Genomic DNA, 27,184 nt, shown 5'->3' on the forward strand with positions numbered 1-27,184 from the left:
TCCTGCCCTCTGAATATCTACAGGAGACTAAACTTTTGCCCTTTCTCAATTAGCAAACATATAGGAACCTGCCAGACTGTAGTAAATAAACTACCACAACATTTTGGTAGACATTTATAATGTTCTCAGAAAGATTTCCTTTAGGAGTGCCTGGGTGTCTCAGTCAGTTAAGCATCCGACTCTTGATCAGGTCATGGTTTCATGGTTTGTGGGCTGGAGCCCCACGTCAGGCTCTGCTTGGGATTCTCTCTCTCCTCTCTCTCTTTCTCTGCCCCTCACCCTGCGTGCACGTGCACTCTTGCACTCTCTCAGAGAGTTTCTTTAAAAAAAAAAAAAAAAAAAAAGGAAATATTTCCTTTAGTCCTCCCAAGGCTGGAAGATTAGGTCAGGAATTAGTGCCCTAATTCCCAGGAAACCTGAGACTTCAGTAAAGTGACCTGCTCTAAGTCTTGCTGCTAATCACTGGCCGTTTTAGTCTCCATTAGCAACCCCAGTCCTCCCTTATCCTCTGGCCTTCCCATCATCCCTCCAGCTTGGCCTTCTTCCAACACCCATACCCTCCCCCTTCCTGTTCACAAAGCACTCTGAGACAGTTTCATCTCGTTTTATCTTCATTAATAAGACTGTGAGGTAGGCAGGGCAGGTATCATTAGACCATTTGGAAGATTAAGTAGGAAGCTATGAGTCTAGAGTCAAAAGCTAGAATGAGTCTCTGGTTTCAACTCTGATGTGTTAAGGTTATTAGGGACCAAAGCAGCTAAAGGCAGACCTTGAAGATTACTCTGCTATTCTCCATGTTGTCCCTGACCTTTCTATTCCAGGTTCAGTCTTCAGGGACTCTGCTCCACAGGCAAGACTCAATGCAGAGGAACCCAAGATAGCACCCTTCTCTGTCTTAGGGCTGCCCACGAGGGTGTGAGGAGGAAAGCAAGATTCCAAATCAGTAACTGCCCACTGAGGAATGAAGGTGGCCATCCTTTACCTCACCCAGACCAACCCTTTGAATGCATGATTCAGAAGACATGGTTGGATCCAGCCAGTTCACAACAGTGACAGACTTGCAGAGATACACGTATCACTTTGCATAAATACACATCTGCGACATGCTAGGCCCCAATAGATCACCAGGCCAAACATGCTCCATGGACTCCTGATAAATAAGTTAGTTCACATTGTCTAGGCCCAGGGATTTCTGGCAACCAGCAAGGCGCCCAGGGGCTGCCACACCCTGGGGCCACTCAGGGAACCAGGGCTCCTCTGCCAGGCTGCCCAGAGGAGAAAGGTCCAGCCTTCTCCTCAGAGAGAAGGGTGAGCATCAGCAGCTTTTCCTGGCAGTGCCCAGAAACAGTAACAGGGCAAAGGGCGAGGAAGATGACTGCACTGCACACCCCTCCACCCAAGGTCATGTCCCTGCGCCAGGAATTCTCAGCATACAGAAAGGTTTTTGGCTCGTTGCTTCTTAACCACAAATGATGGCATAAAGGTCTTCCGGAGGGGCTGGAATGGAGGTCTTTCAGGGACACCTCTTGACTCAATCCTGTGAAAAAGGAAAGGAAGCATTAGGCTAGGAGGAGGAAACAAGGTAACAATGGCCCCAGAGTTGATGGAGCATTGCTTATCTGCCGTGGGGAGCCTGGGGATGTTGACGTAGTGCTTCTTATCGCCACAGAATTATTCAGCATTATCCCCCATCATCTCCTGTGGGATCCTCTGTGTCCCAACCTTGCTCTCCCAGCAAATCCGGGAGCTGGCCTAAGGTTCAGCTGTGAGGGGTGAAGGCTTTTGCTGGGCTTGCATGAGGGAGACTCCCCATATGCTGGTCCTGGCTCTGTCACTGACTTGCATGCATGTAGATTCAGAAAGCGACTTCCTTCCCCAGCCCAGTCCCCATCCTCTTCATCTGTAAATGGGACACTTTAACTACTTTGTTTCTTCCACCACCCTCGCCAAGACTGTCTACACCTCTCAGATTTCAAAGGGACAAAAAAAAAAAAAACAAAAAAAAAACAAAAAAAACCCACAACTGGCACTACAGTCTCAGCTTCTGGCTTCATCGGCTCCTTCCTTTGCCCTAACCTGGGCTGGGCCGCAGGACTCACCTTGGGGCAGGGCCATCAGGAGGGGCAGAGGACTCAGAGTGTTTCGAGCTTCTCCAACGGATCCGGTTGAGCAGGACCTTGACCTTGTTCCAGTGGGAGAGATCCCGCTGAGCAGAGCGTGAGGGGATCACCACAGAGTTCCTCCCCACAACATACCCCTGCCTGAGCTCCCAGAGATAGCAGTCGCCACAGCCAGGACTGCTCCAATCAGGAATTCTGTCATTTTCCCAGAGTTTCTGGCCTTCAGGGTATCTACAAACCCAACCACCCCCTACCCCCGACTCCATCCTGTATCACCTGCCTCCACACATACCCATCACCTACCTTGTGTCCCTGGGAGGATGGAAAGATATGAGCTGGCTCTGCTGAAGCCTCTAAAAGCCTGGGAGGGTTGGCACCGGGAACCCCTACCTTTAGGGGTGAAGCTGTGTTGGCCCCTTCAGAAAGAAAATCCCATTACCCAGGGCCAGAAACAGGAAGCCACCCATCGAAACCAGGACTGAGGAGGTCTGGGGTGGGGGGCCCTGGGTTGGCAAGACACACAGGGAAACACAATTGGAGCTCACCTGTCTCCTGGGTCTGGCTGAGCAGTTCCTGTACCTCACCGCCTGGGGCACAAGAAGGTGGAGGCGAAGGGTCCAGGGCTGGTGGCGGTGGCCGCTGCTGCTGCTCCCCCCACTCCCCCTCCACCGCTTCAGGATCCTGTACACAGGAGAGACGGGTACTCAAGACCTGACTAGATGGCTGAGCCTGTTCTGAAGGCAGTCCTGCTCGCAGGGCTCCCAGCCCTCCTCTGCCTCCCCCACTCACCTGCCCGACCTGCAGCTCGCTCGCCCCTGGGGGCCTCTGGGTCTGCAGCTGCAAGTAGAGCTGCTGGAGCCTTGCCATTTGCTCCAGCACTAGGCACAGGTGTTCCAGATAGCGGAGACCCTGCCCTGGGAGACAGGCCCAGGCCTTAGGCCCCAGGCCCCCCACCTGTGGGACAGAGTGAGGTAAGGAAGACTTCTGAACTCAACCAGACTCCCATCCTAGGCAGTCAGCAGATGGGAACAGAGGGGCCAGGGAGAGGAGGCACACACCCCTAGCTGGCTTCCCAGTGCCCGGCCAGGCATGCTGCCAGGCCGTCCCCCATACTGCTCACCTCCACACAGCTGGGAGTGGGCTGAGGGAACAAGCCGAGACACAACCCATCAATTAGAGGCAAGGAATGCCCCACCCCAAGAGAGCTCCAAGGAGAAGTCAGGGAGGACCCACCAGCCAGCAACCCACCCCTCCGTGTAAAAAGACCGTTTCCACTGCACTCTTCACCCAGCCTGAGAGTTGACACTCACCACCTCTGCTCCTTCCAGACCTGCCTCTAGGTCAGTTTCTGCCTCAGTGGCCTCCTGTTCCCCTGCTCCAAAAGGGGGCATTTCACATTCAGGCTTGATAGGTGGCTTCAGGGAGTAGTGGTGTTGTGACATGCCGACAGGGGAAGTCGGGAGCTGGCGGGACCGCTCCAGCACCTGCTCCAGCTTACGGTTGGCCAGGAGCCGGCTCAGGTGGGCAGGAGGCTCCATGGCAGCAAGGGCCCGGGGATCAGGGCTCCCTGTGGGCTCAAAGTCCAGAGAGTCCTGAGGAAGACCTGGTGAGGTGGCCAGGGGGCTGTCCCCAACCACCATCTCCACTCCAGAGTCCCGAGAAGCCAGTTTGAGAAGTGGCTCCTGCCTCCTGACACCTCTCAGCTGGCCATCCCCTTTCCAGGAGTCCAGGGAGCAACCTTGAACAGCGTCCGGGATCCTTCGGTAGGTGCTGCTGACTCCAGGTACTACACAGCTGCGTGCCAGGTCCTCGCCAACCCCATCTGCAAGGACAGTGAGTATCAGGCTGGGCAGGCTGCCCTGAACGCCCCCAGCATTCCTGGAAGCTGGCAAAATTCCCAGGGGAGGAGTGTCCTGGGCCAGAGGTGAAGGGAGGGGCCGGGACTGGACAGCCACAGCCACGGCCCGCCCAGATATCTCCCCATCCCTGGCTGGAGAAGGTAGGACAAGATCCCTTCACAAATAGTCTTTGTTAAGGATCACAGACCCAGGATATGGGCAAAGCCTTGCAGGTCCTATTTATCAACTCCTTATATGGCCACCCTCCTTTGAGGGAGTAGCTGCTTTCTTCTGGGGAGCCCTTGTGCTCTGGAGCCTAGGGTCAGCCCAAGATCTCCAGGTCATGAATGGGGAGCCCCAGTCTCTTCAACTGCTCCCCACCGGGCAGCATGGCTACGACCTCCACCCCCACCCTCCAGCTTTCAGGGAGACGGGAAAAGGCACAAAGCAGGAAGCCTGGGGTCCAAACTAGCATCAGGATGCAAGATGAAGTCTCTCCTGGAGCTCCTGGGGGAGAGTAATAAAATAACAACAGCTATAACCATTGCGGGCTTCTGTTCTTTTAAATGGGAAATAGTGAAGATTTTGCGGAGAGTTGGGGGGAAAAAAACACACCCAACTGGAATTAGGAGGGGGTAGGAGGAGAAGCAGCGGCAGGGGTTACCCACGCGCTGGGTCCCCAACTGTAATAATGATGCACAAACTACAGCTGGAGAGGATGGAGGGCCGCCCACGTCTCACCGCCGGCCACGCAGGAGAGCTGGGTGCCAGGCCAGGACCCTCTGGCCAAGGAGGTCAGCCAGGAAGTCTACCTCGGGAACGGGTCCGCCGCCGCCGCTGGGGGGGGGGGCTTTCGGACCTGCCGGCCGGGGCAAGGGCTGGGCGGAGAAGGATCCAGATGGGGAATTAGAGGGAAGTGGAGCCCGAAGGGAGTGGGATGGAAGGTGGTGGCTGATTTAACGCCCAAACCAGAGAGTCTCCAGAGTGAGAGGCGCCATCACTCAGCCCGTCCGAAGGGAGGCGGCGAGGACGGGCGCCTCCAGCGGGGTGTGCGGGCTGGGAAAGGGGACACAGACCGGGGCCCGGGCGCGGGAGTCGGCTCCAGGGCAGGAGGCCCGGGCCAGCCTGGGGGTGGGCGACTCACCCCGGCCGCCGAGCGGCTCCACGGCGAAGACGCGCCGCCGGCCCAGCATGGCCCAGTTCCCGGCCCCGACGCGGCGCCCCGGCCGCGGCCGCTGCAGCCGCCCCGCGATCCCGGCCCACGTCCCCCAGCCGCTGTCGGGCGGGCGGCTTCGCACGCGCGTCCGGCCCCGGCTGGGCGCGGCCCCCGGACACTCCCCGCGGGGGCGAGGGGAAGGGGCGGGCAGGGGGGAGGGGCGCGCAGGTGTGCGGGCGGCTGGGGGTGGGCGCGCCGAGTGGGGCCGTGGGGGGCAGGGGCGGGAGCTGGGAGCCGGGTAGCGCCGAGCGCGCGGGGGAGCCGGGAAAAGGCCTGGGTCCCCGGTCCTTCGGGCCCCGGGCAGTCCCACGCTCCCGCCCCTGGCCGGGGAACGGAAGCCCCCGCCTGGGGACGCTGTCTGGCTCGAGGTGCGGGGTTACCGGGCACCCCCCACCCGCGGTTCACATGCTGGTCTGTCTTCCTGCCGCCGAAACGAAGCTGGGAATGGGGGTGGAGGGTCGGTAGGGACTGGACAGCCGCGCGGAAGGAAATGGAGTCCCACGGGCTGGCTGCACGCTTGTCCCTGCACTCCCTGCTGTGTGCCTGGGGCACGTCACTCAGCCACTCGGAAACCTGACGCGATAGAAGGGGGAAATGATTCCTGTCCACGTGGAAATCCTTTCCAACAACTGCAGAGCGCCTTGTTACTAGATCTGATCCCCTCCTCGTCCCGTACCTCTCCCGCACCCGAGCACCCTAAAGCTGGGGCCTGGGGGGGGGGGGCGGGGGGGGGGACTTCACGATATAGGGAAGTGAGCCAGGCGAACAGGGAAGCAGCCTGAAGGCGGTGGAAGTGTGAATACTTCCCTGTCCCCCAACCCCAACCCTCTTTTGGCCCTTGGGATTCCACCAGCCCCCCACCCTTAAAGGGTCCCAGCCTGCTTTCAAGCTGGTAGCCTAGGGAGCTGCCGAAGGTGAAACGGCCTGGTGACCAGAGGGCTGCTGGCCTCTAAGAAAACCTCATCCTCCTGAGGAAGGGGACAGGGCTGGAAAAATCCCAGCGGGACCCAAATCCCCTGGAGGCAGATAAAGAGACTGGTGGACGTGCAAACTTGCACCTGAGCCTCTGGGGGAGGGGCTGGAACCAGAGCCCTTGGGAGGAAGCAGCTGTTAACTGGGAGGGAGGAAACAGTCTGCCCACCCCTTCTGCTCCATGCTCCTTCATACCCTTCCTCAAATACCTTACACAGGAACCTTTGCCAGAGAGCCACAAACTGTAAGGTTCTGACTGTAGAAGATGGGGAAACTGAGGCCTATAACCAGGTCTGAGAAAGAATGAGAGCCAAGTGCCTGAATTACCTGACATCTCTTAACACCTTGATTTTCAGGCCAAGCCCTTCTCTGCTAGCCACAGGTCGTCTGGGTGGCCTCCTCCTAACCCTGTCCTCCTAGACAGCACCCCCGCCCCATTCCTCTTTCCCAGATACAGACAGGGAAATGAACGCAGGGCCTGGCAGGAACTGCTTCATGCAGGTCCCACAGGATGTGTGGCACCAAACCCCGCAGGCAGTGTCATACCCTACCCCAGCCCTCCCTGGGTCGGGGAGTTGGAGGACTGGCCTATCAGGTGGCTTCCTTCCTCCAAAGTGAGAGGGTAGGGAGGGAAAGGGAGGGAACCTTTGTCGGATCTCGCCCTGAATTTGGAGAATGTGGGGCCAGATTCCAAGCGGTCTCCCTGGTGACTCTGGGGCAAGAATGCATCTGGAACAGGAAGCCCAGCCAGCAGGAATGTGGTGTCTCAGCACAAGGCTTTGTGTGGGCTCAAAAGAACCCCCACCCCCACAACACACACCCAAGCACACTCCCTTCCGGGTGGTGGGCTCCTGCACTGCCTGACCCCCATGTAGATGTGCCTGAGCCCTCATCGTGCTGGGGATCCCTCGCTGGGGGCCACACCCTTCCCTCCCATCTGCCTTCTGCGGCCCTGACTGGAGCGGCCCTGACTGGAGCAGCCGTGTGCCCAGAGCACAGCCACACCCTCGCTGCCCACCTGATGGGTGAGCAGCTGCCCTGAGTTCCTGAGATGCATGGTGGCTGAGCAGAGTCATTCCCTAGGCTGAGGCCAGGGATGCCCAGCTGCCCCTCCACCTCCATGGGGAAGTCCCAGCTTCAGGAAGCACATTTCCTGCAAGCTCAGCACTGAGCTATGCCCTGTGGGAGGAAGGGCAAAGCCAAGAAGGCAGAGGGCAGCTCCTGCCAGAGCAGAGATGGCTGGGAGCCATGGTGACCTCCCTGTGGCCTGGAAGGCAGCCTCTGGTGATGGAGGGCCAAGAGCCCCCACCCCACACCAGAAATTCAGAATTCAGACTCCAGGTTCCTTCCCCAGCATGCACACCCCCTTACCAAGTAGGAGTCCTCGGACCAGTCACTTTCCTCCCTGTCCGCAGTTTCTTCATTTACAGAACAAGGAATACCTACCTCTGTAGGTAGGTGATTAAAGCACTCAAAATTTCGTGCTGTTAGAATTATCTACCTTTGTGGGGCGCCTGGGTGTCTCAGTCAGTTAAGCATCCAACTTCAGCTCAGGTCATGATCTCACAGCTCGTGAGTTCGAGCCCTGAGTCGGGCTCTGTGCTGACAGCTGGGAGCCTGGAGCCTGCTTCGGATTCTGTGTCTCCTTCTCTCTCTGCCCCTCTCCCACTCATGCTCTCTCGCTCTCTCTTTCAAAAATAAATAAACATGAAAAAATTATTTAAAAAAAAGAATTATCTACCTTTGTAACTTAGGAATGTCACCTTCCCATCTCTAACTGAAGGTGGCTATCTTAGATGCTCTCCCTGGGAACCTCTAACTTGAATCTGTCATCATTTCTGAGGTTATTCCCCAAAATGCCAAAAAAAAAAAAAAAAAAAAGTAGAGGGTACAGTACTGGATAAATTGCAGTCATATAATTAGGTGGTCTCTCAGGGAGCCCAGGGGGTTCAGTCAGTTGAGCATCCGACTTTAGTTCAGGTCATGATCTCACAGTTTGTGAGTTCCAGCCCCGCATCAGGCTCGCTGCTGTCAAGACAGAACCCACTCTGTCCCCCTCTCTCTGCCCCTCCCCCACCTGCACTCTCTCTCTTTCTCTCTCAAAAATAAAGGTTAAAAAAATTAGGTGATGTCTCCCCCCCACCACTGGGACACAGGGGGTGGGTGCTCACAGCTGGCTTGGGGTGGGGTTGAGGGCAGGGGTAAAAGATCAAAGACTGCAAGCTTCTTTGACAAATGGGTTTGACTAATAACTCCCATCTCCCAAAGAAGTTTGCCCCCAAGCTCGAGCTGGCTGTGTAGCCGCAAAGCACTCTGAAACCCTCCGACCCCTGGGAGGAGAGCTGCCTGCCACAACTAAAGAGGCGGATTTCAGCCTGAATCCGTCCAGCCTTCGAAAGGCATTCAACAACTCCCAGGCATACCCATTTCACAAGGGTCTTCATTCCCTACTTCTTCTCCTCTACTCCTCAGAACACCGCTGGCCCACCATGTTCATATTCCAACCCACCCTTTCCAACCTGTCACTTGCCTGCTTAAAATTTTCAAAATGTTCCCTGAGCCTCAAGGTGAAGTCAAACCATTTCTTCTGGCATTCAAGGCTCCCATCTCCCTTTCCAGTCTTCTCTTGGTACCTCCTTCAGCCGCTGCCCTAAACTGAGCATTCCACCTGCACTCACCCCTGGCAGTGGATGTTTGTCTCCTCCACCTGCCCAAGTCCTGTTCGTCCTTACACACAGATGGTCTCTGCTCTGTTCTCACAGGGCATAGGGCATGCCTGAATGTGCCGCATCCGCTCTTAGCACTCATTGCCATGTAGTATTATTTCATTCATGCCAGCTCAGTGGCTGCCACTTGACTATTACCTTCAGGAGTAGATTTCTGTATTCTCACTGTGCCAGGACCCAGGTGTTTCCAGAGGGGTGAATTCCCCTTTTGCAGGCATTCTCCCCGGCCATGGGCTACATCTGACACTAGGTGGCGTCAAGGAGACTATCCCATTGCCGACCAAAGTTCTGGCCCCACCCACTCCTGAACCACAGAAAGCCTTGATCTTTTCTATGAAAATAAAGGCAGCCATCCAGGCAAAAGGTGAGACAGTTAAATCAAGGTGTAAATTATATCAACAGGTGCCTGAGGAGCCGACACCAACAGTCCACCGAGATTCCTTCCCAAAAGAACCAGACAGCATAAACACCCTCTGGAGCCCAGCTTTGATCTTTTCTGTGAAAATAAAGCTGAGGCTGTGACCCATTCCTCAGGCTAACTGGGGAACAGGGTGGGTCTGGAGTACTCATGCACCTTTCTGAAATGTCTCTGAGATTAGGACTGGGGGTGGTGGGTGAATCAAGCCTAAAACCTGGTAGGGGACCACTGCCCCCTGTGTCAACTCAAACATACCTGAGGGCAGGCACACCTAACACTAGTCACCCATTATTTTTGTTTCTGGGTTTTTTGTTTGTTTGTTTGTTTGTTTGTTTTTCAAATCAACTACCACTGAAGCCAGCAGGGTCTCCCAAGGAAGGGACATACAGAGCAAGCCTGGCTTGGATGTGAGGACCTTTGGGGGGTAGGTCCTTCAGGGTGGGGCTCCTCTGGTGTATGCTTCCCAGGCAAGACTAACCTGCAGCCCAGTTCAAGGTTATTGCTGGTGATTATCTTTCTTAAGTGCGTGCAGACAGCCTTGGGGGAGTGCAAAAGATACTCTACATGTTGCCCCCTCTCCTGCCCACCCAGCTCATCTGGGTAGGTCAGCTGGGCTGGCAGCATTCACCCCAAGTAGAGCGAGGGGCACCGAATGCCAGCCCAGCCAGTGCTGGTGGAGCATGAGACTGTCACTGAGCCAGGCCTGGATAGCATGGACATCTGGACCTGCCTCCTGTTTGCTGCCTGCCCTCTGGCATTCCTCCTCTTCTCCAGGCTCCGGATAAGAAACTCATTCCTCTAAAGTACCAGAGATTATCCCAGTAAAACTGGCATCTTTATAAAAGAGTCCAGGAGGGGCACCTGGTGGGCTCAGTTGATGGAGCATGCAACTCTTAATCATGGGGTTGTAAGTTAAGCCCCACACAGGGTGCAGAGATTACTTAAAAATAAAATCTTTAGGGGCGCCTGGGTGGCTCAGTCGGTTAAGCATCCAACTTCGGCTCAGGTCATGATCTCGCGGTCTGTGGGTTCGAGCCCCGCGTCGGGCTCTGTGCTGACAGCTCAGAGCCTGGAGCCTGTTTCAGATTCTGTGTCTCCCTCTTTCTCTGACCCTCCCCTGTTCATGCTCTGTCTCTCTCTGTCTCAAAAATAAATAAATGTTAAAAAAATAAAAATAAATAAAATAAATAAAATCTTTAGAGGCACCTGGGTGGCTCAGTTGGTTAAGCATCTGACTCTTGGTTTTGGCTCAGGTCATGATCTCACAGTTGGTGGGATTGAGTTCTGCGTCGGGCTCTGCCAGTGCAGACCCTACTTGGGGATTCTCTGTCTCCCCCTCTCTCTCTCTCTGTGCCCTTTCCACTCATGCTGTCTCTGTCTCTGTCTCTGTCTCTCTTAAAATAAATAAACTTAAATAAATAAATAAATAAATAAAATAAAAAATGCAAGCCTCTTCATTAGAGGGTGTCATGTGGTGAAGCACCTGGTAAGGTTTGGTAAGGTTTGGGGATGTGGGGAATAAAGGGGGAAAATTATGTCAATAAAAACTCTTTGCCCAGTGGTAGACAGAGTTCATCCCCAGGGGCAGAGGCAGAGAAGAAGAGGAAAGAGCTACTTTGTTTCATCCATATATGTATATTTATAGAGTTCATATGCTGAAAACTTTACAGAGTGAATACCTTTAACCTCTGACCTATCCCTCTCTTTCTACATATTTATCTCTGTATCCCAACCTGCTTAATCCCTGTTGCACAAAGATATCCAATGCAGTGCCCACCTCACACTTTGGTGTACAGCCTGTTCTACAGGAGGAAGTGAGTATCTAGCAGAGGCCTGGGATGGTGAGGCTGTCCTCATCCACAGCCCATCACAGGTCCCAGGCTCTAGCCTCACCCAGCCTGGAGGCAGGGGCCCCACCACCAACCACCACCCTTCCATGCCAACTTGCTATTGGTGTACAGGTGCCTACGCGGTCTAGAGCAGGTTGAGAACCTAGCCGGGTACTCAGGCGTGGGAGCTGAGGGCGGGGGGCGAGGAGTAGCGCTGACGGGCATGCTTCTCGCAGTACAGCTCGTCTCCGACCCAAAAGTGCCCACGCATCTTCAGGTTCAGCCCACAGTCCGCACAGGTGTAGCAGCCTGGGTGGCGGTACCGCCCCTCCTGGATGCGCACAGCCTGGTTCCTGCAGGGGCAATGCAGAGGGGAGAACCATTAGCCTGGGGGAGAGTGGGGGTGGGGGAAGGCAGGGTGATAGCATGATGCTGCCATTCTCATTCCCGGGGAGCCTAGTTCCTGGCCAGTTCCAGGCCCACAGTCAGGACCTGGAAAGATCCCCAAATCTCAGACACTGGACTCCCCAAGCCTTCCTTCAGGAATCTCACTTCAATAACCCCCAACCACCACCTCTGGGACTTCTAATTTTTTAAAGAAAAGGGGGGCACCTGGGTGGCTCAGTTGGTTGGGCATCCCACTTTGGCTCAGGTCATGATCTTGTGGTTCATGAGTTTGAGCCCCATGTTGGGCTCTCTGCTGACAGCTCAGAGCCTGGAGCCTGCTTCAGATTCTGTGTCTCCCTCTCTCTCTGCCCCTCCCCCTCTAACGCTCTCTCTTTCTCTTCCTCTCTCTCTCAAAAATAAATAAACATTAAAAAAAAAAATTTTTTAAAGCTGTTTCTCCTTTACACAAAGGCAAATAAACTCGTCCTGAATTATCTGGGCTGTTAATGGAGCAGTGGTCCTCTGGGTGTGGTCCCAGGTACCGGGACCATAGCACTACATCACCTGAGGACAAGTTGGAAATGCAAATGCTGGGGCCAGAGACCTCCTGAAGAGGAAACTCTGGGGTACAGGCCAGCAGTCCCTCTAACAAGTCCTCAGGGACTGTGCAGCTGCTCTTTGAGAACCACCACATACAACACTTCCCTTGTGTCTGCACGGCAGGCATGCATAGTATCCCATTCTGGAGCTGAGACAGTAAAGCCTGCAGAGGCTAAGGGATTTGCCTAAGGTGAGTCATCTGACCGTCATCATGGCATGTAAGAAATTTATGGCGGAGCGGGTGGACTTTCAGCACTTTTCCAGAGAATGTGGCTGCATTACAATGCCACCCTGTGAGGAAAAATGAACCTACCTCTGGAAAAGTCATCCCTTTCCAAAGGGGGTGAGGAAGGGGCAAGAGCAAAATTTTCCAGGAGGAGGCACCGCATCTAGAGGCAGATCTCTAGAGGCCTTGAGATTATTGCAGAGAAATCAGAAGCGTCGTTTCTTACTCCTCCCAGGAGGGAGGAAGAAATCAGGGAGAAGGGGATACGGCAGGAAGAAGCCAGCAAGACATTTTAAGAAGGATTAAAATAACCAACATAGGGGCGCCTGGATGGCGCAGTCGGTTAAGCGTCCGACTTCAGCCAGGTCACGATCTTGCGGTCCGTGAGTTCGAGCCCCGCGTCGGGCTCTGGGCTGATGGCTCAGAGCCTGGAGCCTGTTTCCGATTCTGTGTCTCCCTCTCTCTCTGCCCCTCCCCCGTTCATGCTCTGTCTCTCTCTGTCCCAAAAATAAATAAACGTTGAAAAAAAAAATTTAAAAAAAAAATAAATAAAAAATAAAATAACCAACATAGCCCATCACAGGTCTGCTGTGGAAACACCCCTCCAGGGTCCCTGACTGGTGTTGACTCCCCCCGGGGGCATCCCGTGCCCTGCCCCGCCCCACACCGCCCTGTCAGGGTGTGCCTGCCTCCCAGGCCGTAGACACTCACACAATGCTGGTGCTGCACTTCTCACACGTGTGGAGCTTGGGCGGGGTGGCCAGGGCCCTGGAGGTGGGCAGGGAGGACTGGGGGCTCAGCGAGCTGGGCAGGAAGGCAGGTGTGCCACCTGGGAGGGGTGGGGGCAGACGGACACATCAGAGCTCGTCCACTGGCCGCGGCACCCGGGCTGTGTTTACTCACTCACACTCCGCTAGCACGGTTCCCAGGAGACTTCTAAAAGGTGCGCTTCCATGCAGACCCCTGAAGTGACACTGGGGGTGAAGGCGGGTGGGTAATGGAGGAAGGGACTGATCATGGCAGCTCCCTGGCTGAGGCTGAGTTGGCCCAAGCTGGGGCAACCTGAGGAGTGTCTGCGCGGTGCCTCCCACGTCCCGCCAAGCAGGCATGGTGATATTGATTAAAAGATGCTGCTGATAGATAGTAACAGCGCCACAACACCTTTATAAAGTTTTCAAAGGGTTCTTATGGGCACAGTTGCATGCGAGCCTTGGAACAACACGAAGATGAAGCACAGATGTTACTGGGCGGTACGGTCCCTGTTTGCAGCCAAGGGCTCCGGGACTCCAGCGGTGAAGCCACTGACCGTCTGCACTCCCCTCACCCCGGGGCCTCTCCCGGGGCCTGCCAAGGCCTCCGGGTCATGATGCGCAAGGTCTGCTCCAAACCGTTTCACCCTGACCCCAGTGAACACCCCCGGAGCTAAGTGTCAGAGTTGGAGCCAGCCACCAAATACTGTGCTGGCGAGGCTGCTGATCCCGTAGTCCTGAATGTCCCATCCTCTGCCTCCCGGAAGCCACTGCCCAGGCCAGGCTTTCTCATCTCTCCCCTGGACTAGGCCGGTGCCCCTCCAACACACACAGTACAACTGCAGCACTGACCACACCTCAGGCGCTGGGTGGGCCTATCTGTCTGCCCTCAGCCTCCACACTCTGCACATCACTGGCCCATCAGACAGGCACAGTTAATGTCTGTCGAGCGAACAACTGAATGGCTGGCAAGAGCCCATATCTCTTATGCACTTCAGCCTCTGATGCACTGCCTGGCATCATTTAACCAGCCCTTCTAGGTGAGGGCACTCCTCAGCCTGGCACGTGAGGCCAGGACTTAACCTCTGAGACCACCCTCCATGCTGCCAGGCCCCTCTGTTCTCTCTCGCTCCCATACCAAAGCCCTCCAGCTGCCAACCACTGCATGCCACGGCGCTCTCTGCCACCATCTTAAGGCCCTTTGTTAAAATCTTGATCTTTCTTCAAGGGTCAAGTCAAATCCATCTTCCTCTACGAAGCCCACCCTGGAGACCCAGCCCCCACAGGGCCCACCACCCACCTTTCTCATTCCCCCTTGGCACTTTCCTGACCCCAGCCAGCACCTCTGGGTCCACCCCTACAACACCCACCAGACTGAAAGCTCCTTTAGTACAGGGACTCCCTTGGAGCCTATTCCTATGATGAGCATTTAGGAAATATTTGTTCTGTATCATGTCCAGTCAGGGTCCAGGGGTATCCTGCAGGAATCTCCTTCCTGCACCAAGCCCCCAAGGGGCTCACCTCTCTCTTCAGCCTCCAGAGCCTCCTGCAAGAGCCGAAAGGAGCTGGACTGTCGGGGGGCCACCCGCCCCTCACGATTTTCCTGCAGCATCTTGTAGACTTCTGAATCCTCCTCCAGAAGGCGGCTTCCCCCCTCTGAGTCCACACTGCAGGGACAGGAGCGGCCAGGAGTGAGGGTTCCTTCCCGGGTATGAGGACCAGCAAGAAGGCAGGGAAAGAGTGTCCAGGGGAAGGCATTCTGAGGGAATTCAGAGGATTCAGAGGAAAGCCAAATGGGCTTAAAGTGGCCGGGGACCTCCCCCTGCCCAAATCCCTCTCTGGAAAGCCAATCTGTCTCCTGCCCCTCCCAGGCCCTCCAGGATTCCACCCCACCCTCCGGAGTCCACCGGGTACCTGAGTCTGGGACTGGAGGAGTGGGGACCCGGGGAAGGCGGCAGCACCAGCACAGCCGAGTCACCAGCCGCGGCGCGGGTGAGGCTGGCCTGTGGGACAGAGAGGCACCAGGGGAGGAGTCAGTGGCTGGAGCCTTTGGCCCGCACACCCGTCTGGGCTGCCGAGCCAAGCCCGGCTGTTCCCCAGGCCCGACACCAGAGGGCCCCCAGCTCTTGCTGACCAACAGGCCCTCAGGCGCAAGGGCCCAATACACCAAATCCTACCCTCGGGGCACTAGGGAGTGTTCTGCTCATTCCCAGAAGGGGAGAGAGGCCAGCACCCAACTATGGAGGTGTGAAGTTTCTGCAAGGAGATTGGGCAAGGGGCAGAACAAGCAGAGAGGAAGAAAGCAGATGCTTTTGCAGTGAGAAGAAAACACAAAGGGATGGAGTGAAGGGCCCAAGGACCTGTCTTGGAGTCAGGGATGGGGCAGCACAAGGGACCTCTCTCCTACACACACTTCCTCTCCTAAGAGGGCCCCGGGGTCTGGGCTGACCAGCCTCTTCTGGCTGCCCTGGAGGTCTAATTCTGCCCCATGGAGCCTTGGGGGCCAGGCCCATTCTGGACCCACACCCCAGCAGCGGCTCCCCCTCCCCAGGTGTGTGCTATCCATCTTGGGCTCTTTTCACTTGCCGTCTACCTGGAAATCTTGCCTTCAACCTCATTGTTGCTCTGCTTTCTGGCATGCACCTCTGCACCCTCCCCTACTACCCTGCCCCCTCTCCACAGCCATCCCCCACGGAAAGGGGAACCCCAGAGACAAAAAGACAGGCCACCGTGCACTAGCTGAGGGCACATTTCCCTGGAAAGCCAGCTTTCTTCCATTTTAAAATTCAAAATCAAGGACAAGTTATGGGGTCAAATGGTAAAACTGCATGGATTTTAAAGCTAAAAACAGAAACTGCAGAGTTTTGAGAAGAAAGCCCCAGACCCTCACTCCCCCAGCCGTCTTCCCCCAGTCTACATTCCTCCTACACTTGGTGGCCTGCGGTCAACTGACAGACGGTAAGATAATTTCCTCAGGAAGGACAGTCAGCACCAGTTACTTAAGAACGACATCCCATCTCGCTGTCCTGAGCCAGCATGTGCCCTGCACAGGGGCAGCGGCTCGCAGGGAGAAATCCGCCCAGGCTCCCTTTGTAAGCCAAGTTCTCATGCCAGCCAGAGGGGTGCTGTCTTCACATCTGCTCAGCAAGGCGTGTACCTACCCAGAGGTGGCAACTTCCAGTTTCCAGAAGGGTACTATGGAGGCTGGTGGTGTCCTGTGCCTTGGACTGAGCGCAGCCTCAGCCAGCTCGAAAGCCAGCAGCAAAATCATGGCCACGGCAGACACCTCATCTACACTCACCTCTAACCCCCTTCCTCCTTCCAGACCACTGTGCCCTGAGAGAGAGGAGCCCAACTCCCTTACTGGAGAAAGTTCTTCCCTCCCTCCATCCTAGTCAGCCAGGGATACCTGCCTTCACAAAAGGAACCTTTCATCTCCAAGTCCAGCAAAGCTGTCCACCTGCCCAACAAGAGCTCATCTGTGGCCAACACCCTTCAACATGTGTTCTGGGGAACACAGGGATGTTAATAAGTGAGTGGCAGGTTGGGGTGGGGGGATTCCAGGAGAAATTCTATAGTTAAACAAGTTTAGACAACTAATAAAATTAAATCTATTTCTCATGGGACTTCTTAGAGTCTTTAAGGTGCTAAAAGTACACAGTGACTCCCAAGAGGGAAGTGTGGGACCCCGACACTCCCACACCATCTGACCACAGCCTCACTGGCAGACCAGAATGCAAACTTCATTGGATTAGGAATATCTGTTTATCCACCAACGCATCCCCAGAGCCTGGGAAGGGTGCCTGACACAAAGCAACTGCTCAATAAAAATTTGTTGAAGGAATGATCACGGTCCTTGGGGCCAAAGAAGGGAACCTGGTGCATGGGGACTGCTTATCCAAGGTTAGATGGTAGAGTGGGACTAACCCAAGTCTCCCTGCCACCCGGCCCAGGGCTCCTGTTTACACCACATGGGTGGTCCTCGAATCTTTGGATGCATCAGATCCCTGAAGCCTCCTTAAAACACAGACCGGTCCCCCTGTCCACACCCTCACCCCTGCATCTGATTCAGTAAGCCCAGGCTGAGGCCTGGAAATTTGCATTTCTAACAGGTTCCAAGGTGTTGCTGCTGCTTTGGGAGACACTCCCTGTACCACCAGCATCTCCCCTTTGCCCAAGTTTGGGACACCACAAGGAAGAAGGCCAAGATGGATGGGCCCTCTCCAGCCACGCCCTGGGCCAAGCACATTCCCCACTGGTCTCAGCCCAAAGATCTCCCAGAGAAGCCCCCCCTCACCGGGCCCAAACACGCCAGGTCTTGCTTACACACTGCTTTCCCGTCTCCCTGGCTTATCATTCTCTAATCTAAACCCTACCCGGTCCTACCTCTGACGTCCAGCAAAATTCCTGACAAAGCCTTCTCAGGCCACCCAGCCCACATTCATCTCTCCCCTCCCAGAATGCCTCCTGCTTTTATAATTAAGACCACACTGTTTAGTACTTAATTGTTCCAAAACTGCTTTACATGTTTGTCTTATCTCCCCAACTGCATTTTAAATTCTTTAAAGACGGGGATCTTATTGAATGGATTTCTATGCCCACATTGCCTGGCAGGCCACCTGGTGGGCCCATAGCAGGCCACTGGGGAGCCCCTACTGTGCAGCCCCCAGTGAAGCCCACTCCTTCCTTCTCCAGAGCCCCCAGTTTCTAATTCCCTCCCCCAGCCATCTCCAAAGACTCTGCTTTCTGGAATGCAGAATCAACCGGAGGTAGGATTCCAGCAGCTGGGCCTCATCCCTTTCACCCCAAAGGCTGGACATGCCCCCCACCAACTCTGCCCCCAGCAGCTGTGGCCCAGGACTGTTGGCCGACTCAGTCCCTCACTTCCTCACCACCCCTGCCCTTAGAGAGGAGAAATGCTAAGGGAGGTGGAGGGGGGGGGGGAAGGCTGTCACTAGTTCACAGTGGGACCTGAGAGGGGGGCATCCAGGGTAGAAGAGCAGGGAGAGGGGCAGACAGAGAGTAAGCCAAGTGCTACTTGAGGCAGAACCACAGTCCCATTGGTGGTTCTCTGGGCTGAGTCAGACAAGGAGGAAGGGGGATGGGTGATGGGAGTTGGGGGCAGGCATGGGGCTTGGAATGGGGAGGAATGTGTTCAAGAGATGCAGCCAGAGCCAGAGGGAACCATCCCAACAACAGCAGCAAAACTATTTCAGCCCTGGCCCAAGAGAAACACTCAGGAAGGGAGGAAGCTAGCAGAAGGGGGGAGGCGGCAAATGGGAGTATAAGAGGTAGAAGGCCACCTGGGACTGGCAGGGCAGGGCCCCAGGCACAGGAAGTGTGGCCTACCACCAGACACAGTGGCCTTCTGGCTCAGGAGAGGGGCATGCTTGTTGCTAAGAGATGAGGCGCTGGTTGCCCAGGTGGGACCCGCCATCTGCAGCCCAATGGGTGCCACTGGCAACCAGCCAGGACGGGAGGATCTATCCTCCCCACCAGGTATTCTCACCGGTCGACTTCTGGGGTGGCCCCCGTAGGAAAAGCGGTCAGCAGCAGCCAATCCCGGGGAATGTGCCAGGCTCTGGAAACTGAAATGGGGGAAATGGATGATGTGTGTGCCGGGCGTCCCACCCAGCCTGCCTCAGGGAAGAGGAGGGTACCCTCAAACTCCCCTAAACCCAGTTACTCAGCCTGAGAGGCCTGGTCCAGACCCTGTGGCCGTGGTGCTCACCCCCTGGGCTCACCTGCGGCTGACAACGGTCTCTCCAGGGAGGGCCTGCGGGCTGGTGGGGGGCAGGGCAGAGAACGGGCTGCCGGGCTGGGGGCTGGAAAAGACTGGGCTGGAGCAGGAAGACCTCAGGGAGGACTGGCTGTCAGTGTGCGTCCTCACGGAGCCCTGTGGAGAGAAGGACTGAGAAGGGGGTACCCGTCCCCTACCAGCCCTGCCCCTCAGGTCTCCCCTCATTTTGGGGTGCTGGAGTTCCCCGCAGAAGGCACCATCCTACCTGGAAGCGAGTCGCCAGCCCTTCCACAGAGCTTTCCCCATTGGTCTCCTGGGGGGAAGCAGCCCGAGACCTGAGGAGAGGGTAGGGGGGGAGGCAAGTCACAGGGGTCCTGGCCCCCCACTAACAGGATAAGGGCCACAGATTGCAGCTGTTCCCGCAAGATTCTCAAGATTAGTACGAGGTTCAAAACATTTGGACATCAGGCTGTCAAATTTCAACTTTGCCAAATTGAAAACAAACAACTATTGTTAACAACTACCATCATTTCTCAAAGGAATGGAAGGTTTAGCATCAGTATGTAGAATTTCAGCGAAAAGTTCAATAAATTCAATTTTAGTAAAAACTCCTATTATCTCTTGTCTTTTTTTTTTCTTTTCTGTTTTTTAAAGTTTACTTATTTATTTATTTTGAGAGGGAGGGTGCAGGCGGGGGAGGGGCAGAGAGAGGCAGGAGAGTCCCAAGCAGGATCCATAGGCACTATCAGCTTGGAGCCTGAAGTGAGGCCCCATTCTGGGCCTTCACACGGGGCTCAGACTCATGAACTGTGAGATCCTGACCTGAGCCAAAATCGAGAATCAGATGCTTAACCGACTGAGCCACACCGGTGCCCTTTTTTTTTTTTTTTTTGAAGTAATCTCTGTGCCCAATGTGGGGTGGGGCTCAAACTCATGACCCTGAGATGAAAAGTCACATGCTCCACTGACTGAGCCAGCCCAGAGGCCTTTTTCTTTTCCTTCCTTCCTTCCTTCCTTCCTTCCTTCCTTCCTTCCTTCCTTCCTTTCTTTCTTTCCTTTTTTTTTTTTTTAATTTCATACAGACTTTGTCACTGGTCAGCATCAGCTTGTAGATCAACTTTGGGGAAGATTGCTGATTTCACATAAATAATTCTTTATCTTTCACCCATAGAAAAACTGAAGCCTAGAGAAGGAAAGTGAGTTTCCTAAAGCCCAACAATGGCTGGGCCAGCTGCTCACTCTCCTCTGCCCAGCCAGAGGCTATTCCCCACCAGCTTTGCTGCTAATGGCTGGAATATCTTGGGGAGGATCATTCCTGGTCCCTTCTTCTTCTTCTTCTTTTTTTTTTAATTTATTTATTCTTGAGTGAGAGAGAGAGAGAGAGAGAGAGAAGAGAGAGAGAGGGAGGGAGCACGTGTGCTGCATGAGGGAGGTCAAAGAGAGAGGAAGAGAGAGAGAATCCCAAGCAGGCTCCACACTGTCAGTGGAGAGCCTGATGTAGGGCTTGAACTCACTAACTGTGACATCATGATCTGAACCAAAATCAAGAGTCAGATGCTTAACCAACTGAGGCACCCAGGTGCTCCATGGTCCCTTCTAAACATTTCTCCGTAAAACAAAGGGTGGAGCCAGCCCCCCTTCCTGCAGGACCTGGAGAGCCAGGGCAACAAGCAGGCCCAGCTTTCCACCAATCACCAAGGCAGCCAGCAAGAGAAGAACCCCAGGAGACCCCCTTCAAAGCCCTTCCCACTGGAGCCTTGAACAGGAGGACATTGGAGGGCTGGTACTAGCTGAGGGTGGAGAAAGAGCCTGCCATGTCCCAATCCCACTATACCGATCCTGGTTGTCTGGCCACTTCTAGAGAGGTCAACAAGAACCTCAGTCACCACACACACCAGCCTCAGCCTCCCCAGGGAGGGGTGTGGGATCAGAGTGAAGGGAGCTTGGGCCTTGGCTCCAGTCCAGAGCACTGCTTCCTGCTACAGAGCTCTGGGTGCTCAAGAGGCTTCCTGAGGTGGGGAAGACTAGGAGGGTTTAGGAGCAGGCCGGGCAAGGGAAAGAAGAGGCAGAGAGTCTTGACCTGCCCAACATGGAGCTGGAGGCTTGGAGGGACTCGGCCAGGCCCACTCCCTGACGGGACTGGATCCCTCTAAGAGGGACCTGAGAGGAAATGGTGGTGTCAGCAGCTCCCTGTCCCTCCCCCACCCGACTCTGCAGTCTCTTGTAGATTTTGGTCCCCTTCCCAGCTGCCATGAGGTACTACTCTCCACCCTCCTCGTCTGGGTCCCACTCCTGCAAACACTCATGAGTCTGAGTGGCATGAGGGAGTCACTAAAGGGGCCGGGACATCATGGGAGCCAGCTTCTACAGCACTGTGGGATGGTAGAGGTGAAGAGAGGGCATGGAGCCAGGGCCCAGAGAGCCCAGTGGGGAAGGGGGGGGGGCAGAGAGGCAGGAGGTATCTGACTCAAGTTCAAGGCCCGCCCAGAGGGTTCTCCTGGCTGGGGGATCTTCCAGCATTCCTTCCCTGTGACTCACTATGATGCCCCACCCCAGGGAGCCACCTGTTCCCCTCCCCAACCCAGGCTTCTGGACTGAAAACCCAAGCCCAGGAATCTGCCTTCACCAACACAGCCTGGAGAGGCAAAGGGGAAGGACAGAGGGGTTCTTTGGGGAATGAGCCTCCAAACTCCTCAACCTACTCCCCAGGACGTGAACAAAGGCCATCCCCTCTTGGAGGCAGGGGCCCAGGAGACCCAGCCTAAGGCACACCTTTCCCCTCTTCAACCCACTTCATGCCCACACCCTGTGCCCTGCACACTTGGGAACCAGTCAAACCCGGGCATCCAGGTGGCTGATGCCAGCCTGCCCTGCCCATGGCTACATGCCCAGCTAGGTACAGGGACACCCCTCAGCCCACTCTAGACCATCTAAAGATGAGCCAAAAGGGCCCAGGAAGGCCGGGCTGGGACTAAGAACAGGGGGTGAGGGCAGCCACTGTGCAGCAGGCTGGTGAGGGGAAGAGAATGCTGGCAGGCCCAGCAGTGGTGGAGGGCCTACCGGTCTAGCTGCAGCCTCAGGGGTGAGGGGCTCTGGCGGATCTTGCTCTGGGCCTCAGCATGAAGCATACCCTCAGCACTCTCCCCGTTGATGGCCACAATAATGTCTCCAGGCCGGAGGTCAGCAGCCTCAGCCTTGCTCCTCTCAGTTACCTGGAGGGGATGAGAAGCAAGTGGTCTGAAGCACCCCTGCTCAGACAGTGATGACATTCATGTAGGGATGGAGGAGAGGGGATTTCTCTCTGTTCTGCCCAAGAAACACAGAACCTGGTTTGAACCAGACTGGCCTGTGTCCCCCTTTGTCTCTCTGCACAGCAGTGTCTGCCTAGCTTATCAGCTAATCCCCTCCAAAAGCTGGAGTGGAACCCCACCCCCCACCCCAGCACTGACACTCTAACAGGGGCCTCCAGAAGAAATGGCAGAGTTTCAGGGACTGTGCTTGGAAATACTTTTGGATAGAGAGCCCTGCCCGTGCAAATCACACCATGCAGGTGGCTGCCTGCACACAGGCCTTCTGCATGAATGCTCCCTGGCCTGGGCCTGGGTCAAGAGGAAACTGCCAAGAACTTGGGGCTCCTGTTCTCGTAACCTCCCAAAATGGCTGCCAGCAGGTATGGGGTTGGTGAGCAAGGAGAAAAGAGCAGGCCCTGTACTTGGACCAGCTCCCTTTCACTCCCTAGTAGTCTGCTCCTGAAGTGGTCACCACATCCCCACGGCAACAGGGCCCAGGAGCCTGGTCCTCCCCAGGCTAACACTCCCAGAAGCAGGCCTTCTGGATCCACAATTAAAAAAGAAAGGTGCCTGTGGGGACCAGGTAGACAGGGTAGACCCTAACTCTGGCAGTACCGCCTTAGCTCCTGGAATTAGCCCTTACCTTGGTCACCATGATAGGTGTGTGGAAATCCCTGCCCCCGGTGATCCGGAAGCCCCAGGGCCCTGGCCCCACCACATCCACTGTTAGGGCCATATCTGAGGAAGAAGGGATGGAGACACTGTAAGGTGATGGAAGAGGTAAAAGAGAGGGGATGACAGGTCCAGGGAGCAGCCAGTCAGGGGCTGGGCGGGTGAAGGGGAGGGTAGAGGAAGTGACTAACTCCCTCCCTCCCCCCCCCCCCAGTTTCACTTCCCCCACCCTGGGAAGCCGTGACTCTGAGTTCCCCCTTCACCACCACCATCTTCAGCAAAGCAACTCCCCAAAGGCAGGCTGTTAGGGTGCCTCACAGGGCCTTTTGCCACAGAACAGGCGGCAGGGGCTAGCAGGTGGTAGGAGATGTCATGGTTTCCTGCCTCTCCCCCTCCCCCACCACAAGGTTAAGTCCCACCAGTGCTGGCTTCCGGTCCCCAAAACTGACTGCACAAGGTACTTCCTCCCCACTCTGGGGGAGGGCAGCACTCTGGGAACAGGAGTGATAGCAAACAAGGGGGTGATGCCACCACAGACTCTTCAAGTAGTTGGCTGGATGGGGACTGGGCCAAAGTCTTCAGAGGGGCCTCCTGGCTGCCTGCCTGGCCCCTGGCGATGTGATCCAGATAGGCAAGACTGGGCTTCCCACCTCCTCCAGGGGCCTGCTGCCCTCTGAACAGCCCCGGCCAGGAGGACGGGCTCATCTGCCAAGTTGGGCACACCCACCCCCTGGCAGTGGCCAGCAGGTTGAGCTGATTGATGCTGCCTGCTAGCTGGGGCCACAGGCCTCCCATTCACTGCCCCCTCCGCTGGGCAAGGGAGTGTCCTTGCACACCAAGCCCTTGTAGGATTTCCTGAGCCTCTAGTTATGGAGCTGGGAGCCAACCCAGGCAGGAAGCTGCAATGCCAGCCTGGGCCACCACCCTGCCCAGCACCCACCCTGGGGCTGCCCCTGGGGAGGCCCAGTGACTGCAAGTGCTGCCAATCAACATCAAAGACACTAGGGCCACTTCCCGTGTTTAGGAACCTGGGCAGAGGACGCCCAAGCAAGAGGAGCTGTCTGCCCTCTCCCCAGTCCTTGGCTTCCCCTTTTGCTCCGGACTAGCCCCGGTCCCTGCCTAGGTCCCTAGGTTGGCCCTGGCGGTTCATAGACGCTTTGGAGTCTCAGACCTTTGAGCCTGCCTGTGGACTCCGCGCCCGGGGCCCCGGGGAGGTGCCCAGCCCGTCGGCCCGGCTCTCCCAGTTCTGGCACCTTCTGTGCTCCGAGGCCAAAGTACCCACGGGCCGGGGGCTGGAGGAGGAGCGCCCGGGACCAGGAAAGCTCAGCACGCGGGGCGCACCAGCCTCTAGGGAGGCTGCAGGCCGTGGGCGGAGGAAAGAGCCAAAGCTCTGAGAGCTGCGCAGAGGGGACGCGGCGCGCAGAGCTGCGAGGTCCCCGGAGCCGGGAAGCTCGTCGGCCGTGCGGACGGTGCGCAGGTGGGCGCGCTCACCTGGCTCCCGCTCACCTGGCTCGCTCTCACTCGTCGGGCTGGGAGGCCAGGCCCGGTAGGGAAGGGAGGGGAAGGAGGGAAGGTGTGGAGACACCGCCGCTCCCGCTGCCGCCGCTGCCGCCGTCTGCCCGACTCTGGGGAGAGCCCGCCCGGGGCTCCAGGACCTGCCTCCGCCCATGTGATCCCGGAGCCGCCCCTGCCGCCGCCCCTGGCCGGGGAGGACGCCTCCTCCGCGCAGCCCAGCCCCGGCGCTGCCACCTGGCCCGCGCCCCGCGGGGGGTGTGCGGGTGGGGGGAGGGTCTCTCCCTAGAGCCCCCTGAAGGCCGCGGTCGTCGTCCCCGAGGTGCCCTTCTCCTCCCGACTGCCCCCTGAGGGTGCCGCGGAGGCGTTCCGGTGACGGGTCGCGAGCCCCACTTCACAAACAGCTGAGACTGGCGCCCTCCCCCCCAACCTCCCCCAGGCCGGTGGCGCCCACCCGCCTTCGAAGGGCCCCTCGAGCACCCCCACACCCGGGGCTGGGGCGGGGCAGGGCCGGCTGGGTATGTCTGCGGTCCGCCTGGCATCTCCGCCCACTCCGGGCTCCGACACAGGCGAGGATGCAGCCCCGACACCCACAGATCCTCAGCCCCGGCCGCCCCTCGGACCTCTTCAACTCCGTTCCCCAACGGCCGGCGCCCCGGCTAGTCGGTGGTGCAGACTCCTGGGGTTTTCGGGCTGCTCAGAGCTTCCCTGTTTGAGATGCTTCTCAAGCCTGCTCCGCTCAGGGAGACCTTCCAGGCCCAAAAGATGGAGAGACTGCTGGCTGGAGGGCACTGGGCACTCTCCCGGGCTGATGCTCTTTCCGTTCCTAGCTGCCCTCCCCTCACGCTCTCTGCTGCCCCGCCTGGGGTGGGCCAGCCCCAACAGTCACCACTGGCCCTCGCTGCCCATGTGGCCAGCCCTCTGCCAACCACCTGGAACCCAGGCTCTAGGGCTCTGGAGAGGACAGCCGAAGAAAGGCCCCAGGCACCAGCTCAGTACCACCTGGCAAATGGTTCCCCAGAGCCATACCTGGCAACCCTCACCCTGGAGACCTCGGGGCCCACCAGAGCTGGCTCTGGCATCTTCCACCAGCCTCCAGTCTGCACTGTCTCTGTCAGGCTGGTTTGTTTTCAGGGAAGCACACCTGTGGGCACAGCTGTAACTTGCCTGCTTCAGGTATGAGTCAGTCCCTCCAGGTTCCCTCTGCAAGGAGTGCCCTCACCATCCCTCTCGCCAACCTATGCCCTGTGTCTCGTCCTCTTTGCACTCACAAACCCGGAGACTCTGGGTCTCCCTCCCACAGCCTCTGTCCTCTATGTGCTTAAGCCACTCTCCCACCAACCACTCCTGGGCCTCCTGGAATGGCCACTTTGCCTGGTACATCTGCTCTACCTCCCCGACTAGGCTGGAAGCCCTTGAGGGAGCAGGAAGCTGCAGGACAGGCAAGCACAGCCTTGGGGTCACACAGACCTAGCCTCAAATGCATGATCTGCTTCTTATTGTGGGACTTTGGGTAATTTCCTCAGTTTCCCCACAGGTAAAGTGAGCATAATGCATACTTTAGCCTCCTGTTGCATAGACTGTCCTCTCATATAAAGCTGCTGGCATGCAGATTCCTCTTAGGGCAGGGTGGGGGGATTGGTTCACTGCTCCATTCCCAGAGCCTAGTACAGTGCCTGGCACACAGTAGGCATTCAATAAATGTTGAATGAATATTGTTTGAAATGATTGAATGGGTTAATTTCCCTTCCTTCACCCCCAATTTGTGGCAGGGCCTCTGTTTTACACCTCTTTGTGCTCCTGACTTTGCACTGGTCTCTAGAAACATCTACAGGTTAATCTACAGGATTTCTGCTCTGTGGGCCATGCAGTCACAAAACTCATGACAAAGACAAAGTCGTCCGACCTAGGGACAAGGATCCTGTGGAACAGAAGGGAGTACTGTCCTGCTCTAAGCAACTCTGTGGCCCTGGGCAAATCTATCAGCTCACCTCTCTAATGGCATGAGCATACCCAGTGGCCTACAGCCCTTTCTGACTCTGACCCCACAGGTCCCCCTCACCCCTCAGGCCTGTGATCCTCCAGTGACCTCCTGCCTCACACCAGGTCAAGGCACAGAAGTAGTCATTGTACAGGCAGGTCTGTCGTGGCAGGCAGCCCAGGGGCGTAGGGTTGGCTTGCTGGGGAGGTTTCAGGGATCTATCAAAGAGGGTGTGGATTTGGTTTCTGCCCCAGGGAAAGGAAGTCACAACCCTGCTATCTTTGATGAGGGCATCAGGGAATGTGGAGAAGCTGGGACAGGGGATGAGGAACAGGCCAGTGGGTTCCTGGAGAATAATCATTTGCACAAGATGGGCTGGACCTACCAACTTAGAAGCAGATCGCAGTGAGGACCAGGGTGGACAGAACAGATGGTGTGCACGTAGGTCTTGTTCTTCCAGCTGCTGTTTAACCAGTGTTGGGGCCCAGGCCACACCCAGGCTATGGCCCTGTCATTCACAGGTCTCCCCCACCCCCATCCCAGCAGAGCAAGGCACCAGCACCTCTTCCCACCCACAGGCCTGGAAGACAGGATTGCCAGGAAGTATATAAAGGAGGCCCAACCTGGGGCGGCCCCAGGGAAGTCCTTGGCCTCCTGCATGACCTTCCTTCTCTGGGACAAGGACTGCCTGGGCATTTGATACACTTTGTGCAGACAGGTGGCAAGAGTCATTGGACCTGACTTCACATTCATGTGGCCCAGACAACTTAATTTCTCAGCCTCGGTCTCTCGTCCTATAAAACAGAATCATATACCTGTCATTGAGACGCTTACGTCAGAGAACACACGTGTAGCACCTCATGCCCTGCTCAACTCCCAGCACCTGCCAAGGACTGGAGTTTTCTTTC

General features: G+C 56.4%; 2 protein-coding genes across 7 annotated transcripts; both read right to left on the bottom strand.

Moving 5' to 3' along the window:
• Positions 1-593: 593 nt before the first annotated feature.
• Positions 594-5,289, bottom strand: CB1H8orf58 (chromosome B1 C8orf58 homolog). Of its 4 annotated transcripts, none has more exons than XM_086703471.1 (7): positions 5,103-5,289; positions 3,431-3,942; positions 2,910-3,074; positions 2,666-2,801; positions 2,424-2,536; positions 2,100-2,206; positions 594-1,537 (listed from the first exon to the last, which is right to left on the bottom strand). In XM_086703471.1, exons 1-7 carry the CDS (start codon positions 5,149-5,151, stop codon positions 1,426-1,428), a joined length of 1,194 nt encoding a protein of 397 aa, XP_086559597.1. In that variant the 5' UTR covers positions 5,152-5,289; the 3' UTR covers positions 594-1,425. The 4 variants fall into 4 exon arrangements, with proteins under 4 accessions (XP_086559597.1, XP_086559598.1, XP_086559600.1 ...); XM_086703472.1 differs by having other exon boundaries at positions 2,100-2,182; positions 5,103-5,288; XM_086703474.1 differs by lacking the exon at positions 5,103-5,289 and adding an exon at positions 4,693-5,042.
• A 5,616-nt stretch (positions 5,290-10,905) lies between these two features.
• Positions 10,906-24,445, bottom strand: PDLIM2 (PDZ and LIM domain 2). 3 transcript variants are annotated; one of them, XM_086703470.1, is made up of 10 exons: positions 24,290-24,445; positions 22,755-22,849; positions 21,882-22,033; positions 19,087-19,156; positions 18,826-18,977; positions 18,591-18,669; positions 14,996-15,084; positions 14,603-14,748; positions 13,044-13,161; positions 10,906-11,472 (listed from the first exon to the last, which is right to left on the bottom strand). In XM_086703470.1, exons 2-10 carry the CDS (start codon positions 22,845-22,847, stop codon positions 11,295-11,297), a joined length of 1,077 nt encoding a protein of 358 aa, XP_086559596.1. In that variant the 5' UTR covers positions 22,848-22,849; positions 24,290-24,445; the 3' UTR covers positions 10,906-11,294. The 3 variants fall into 3 exon arrangements, 2 of the variants coding, with proteins under 2 accessions (XP_086559596.1, XP_086559595.1); XM_086703469.1 differs by having other exon boundaries at positions 24,275-24,429; XR_015250042.1 differs by having other exon boundaries at positions 11,333-11,472; positions 14,603-14,840; positions 24,275-24,430.
• Between the last annotated feature and the right edge of the window lie 2,739 nt (positions 24,446-27,184).

This window comes from Puma concolor, chromosome B1 (assembly GCF_028749965.1).
Source record: "Puma concolor isolate L17-30 chromosome B1, mPumCon1.1.hap2, whole genome shotgun sequence".
Lineage (NCBI taxonomy): Eukaryota > Metazoa > Chordata > Mammalia > Carnivora > Felidae > Puma > Puma concolor.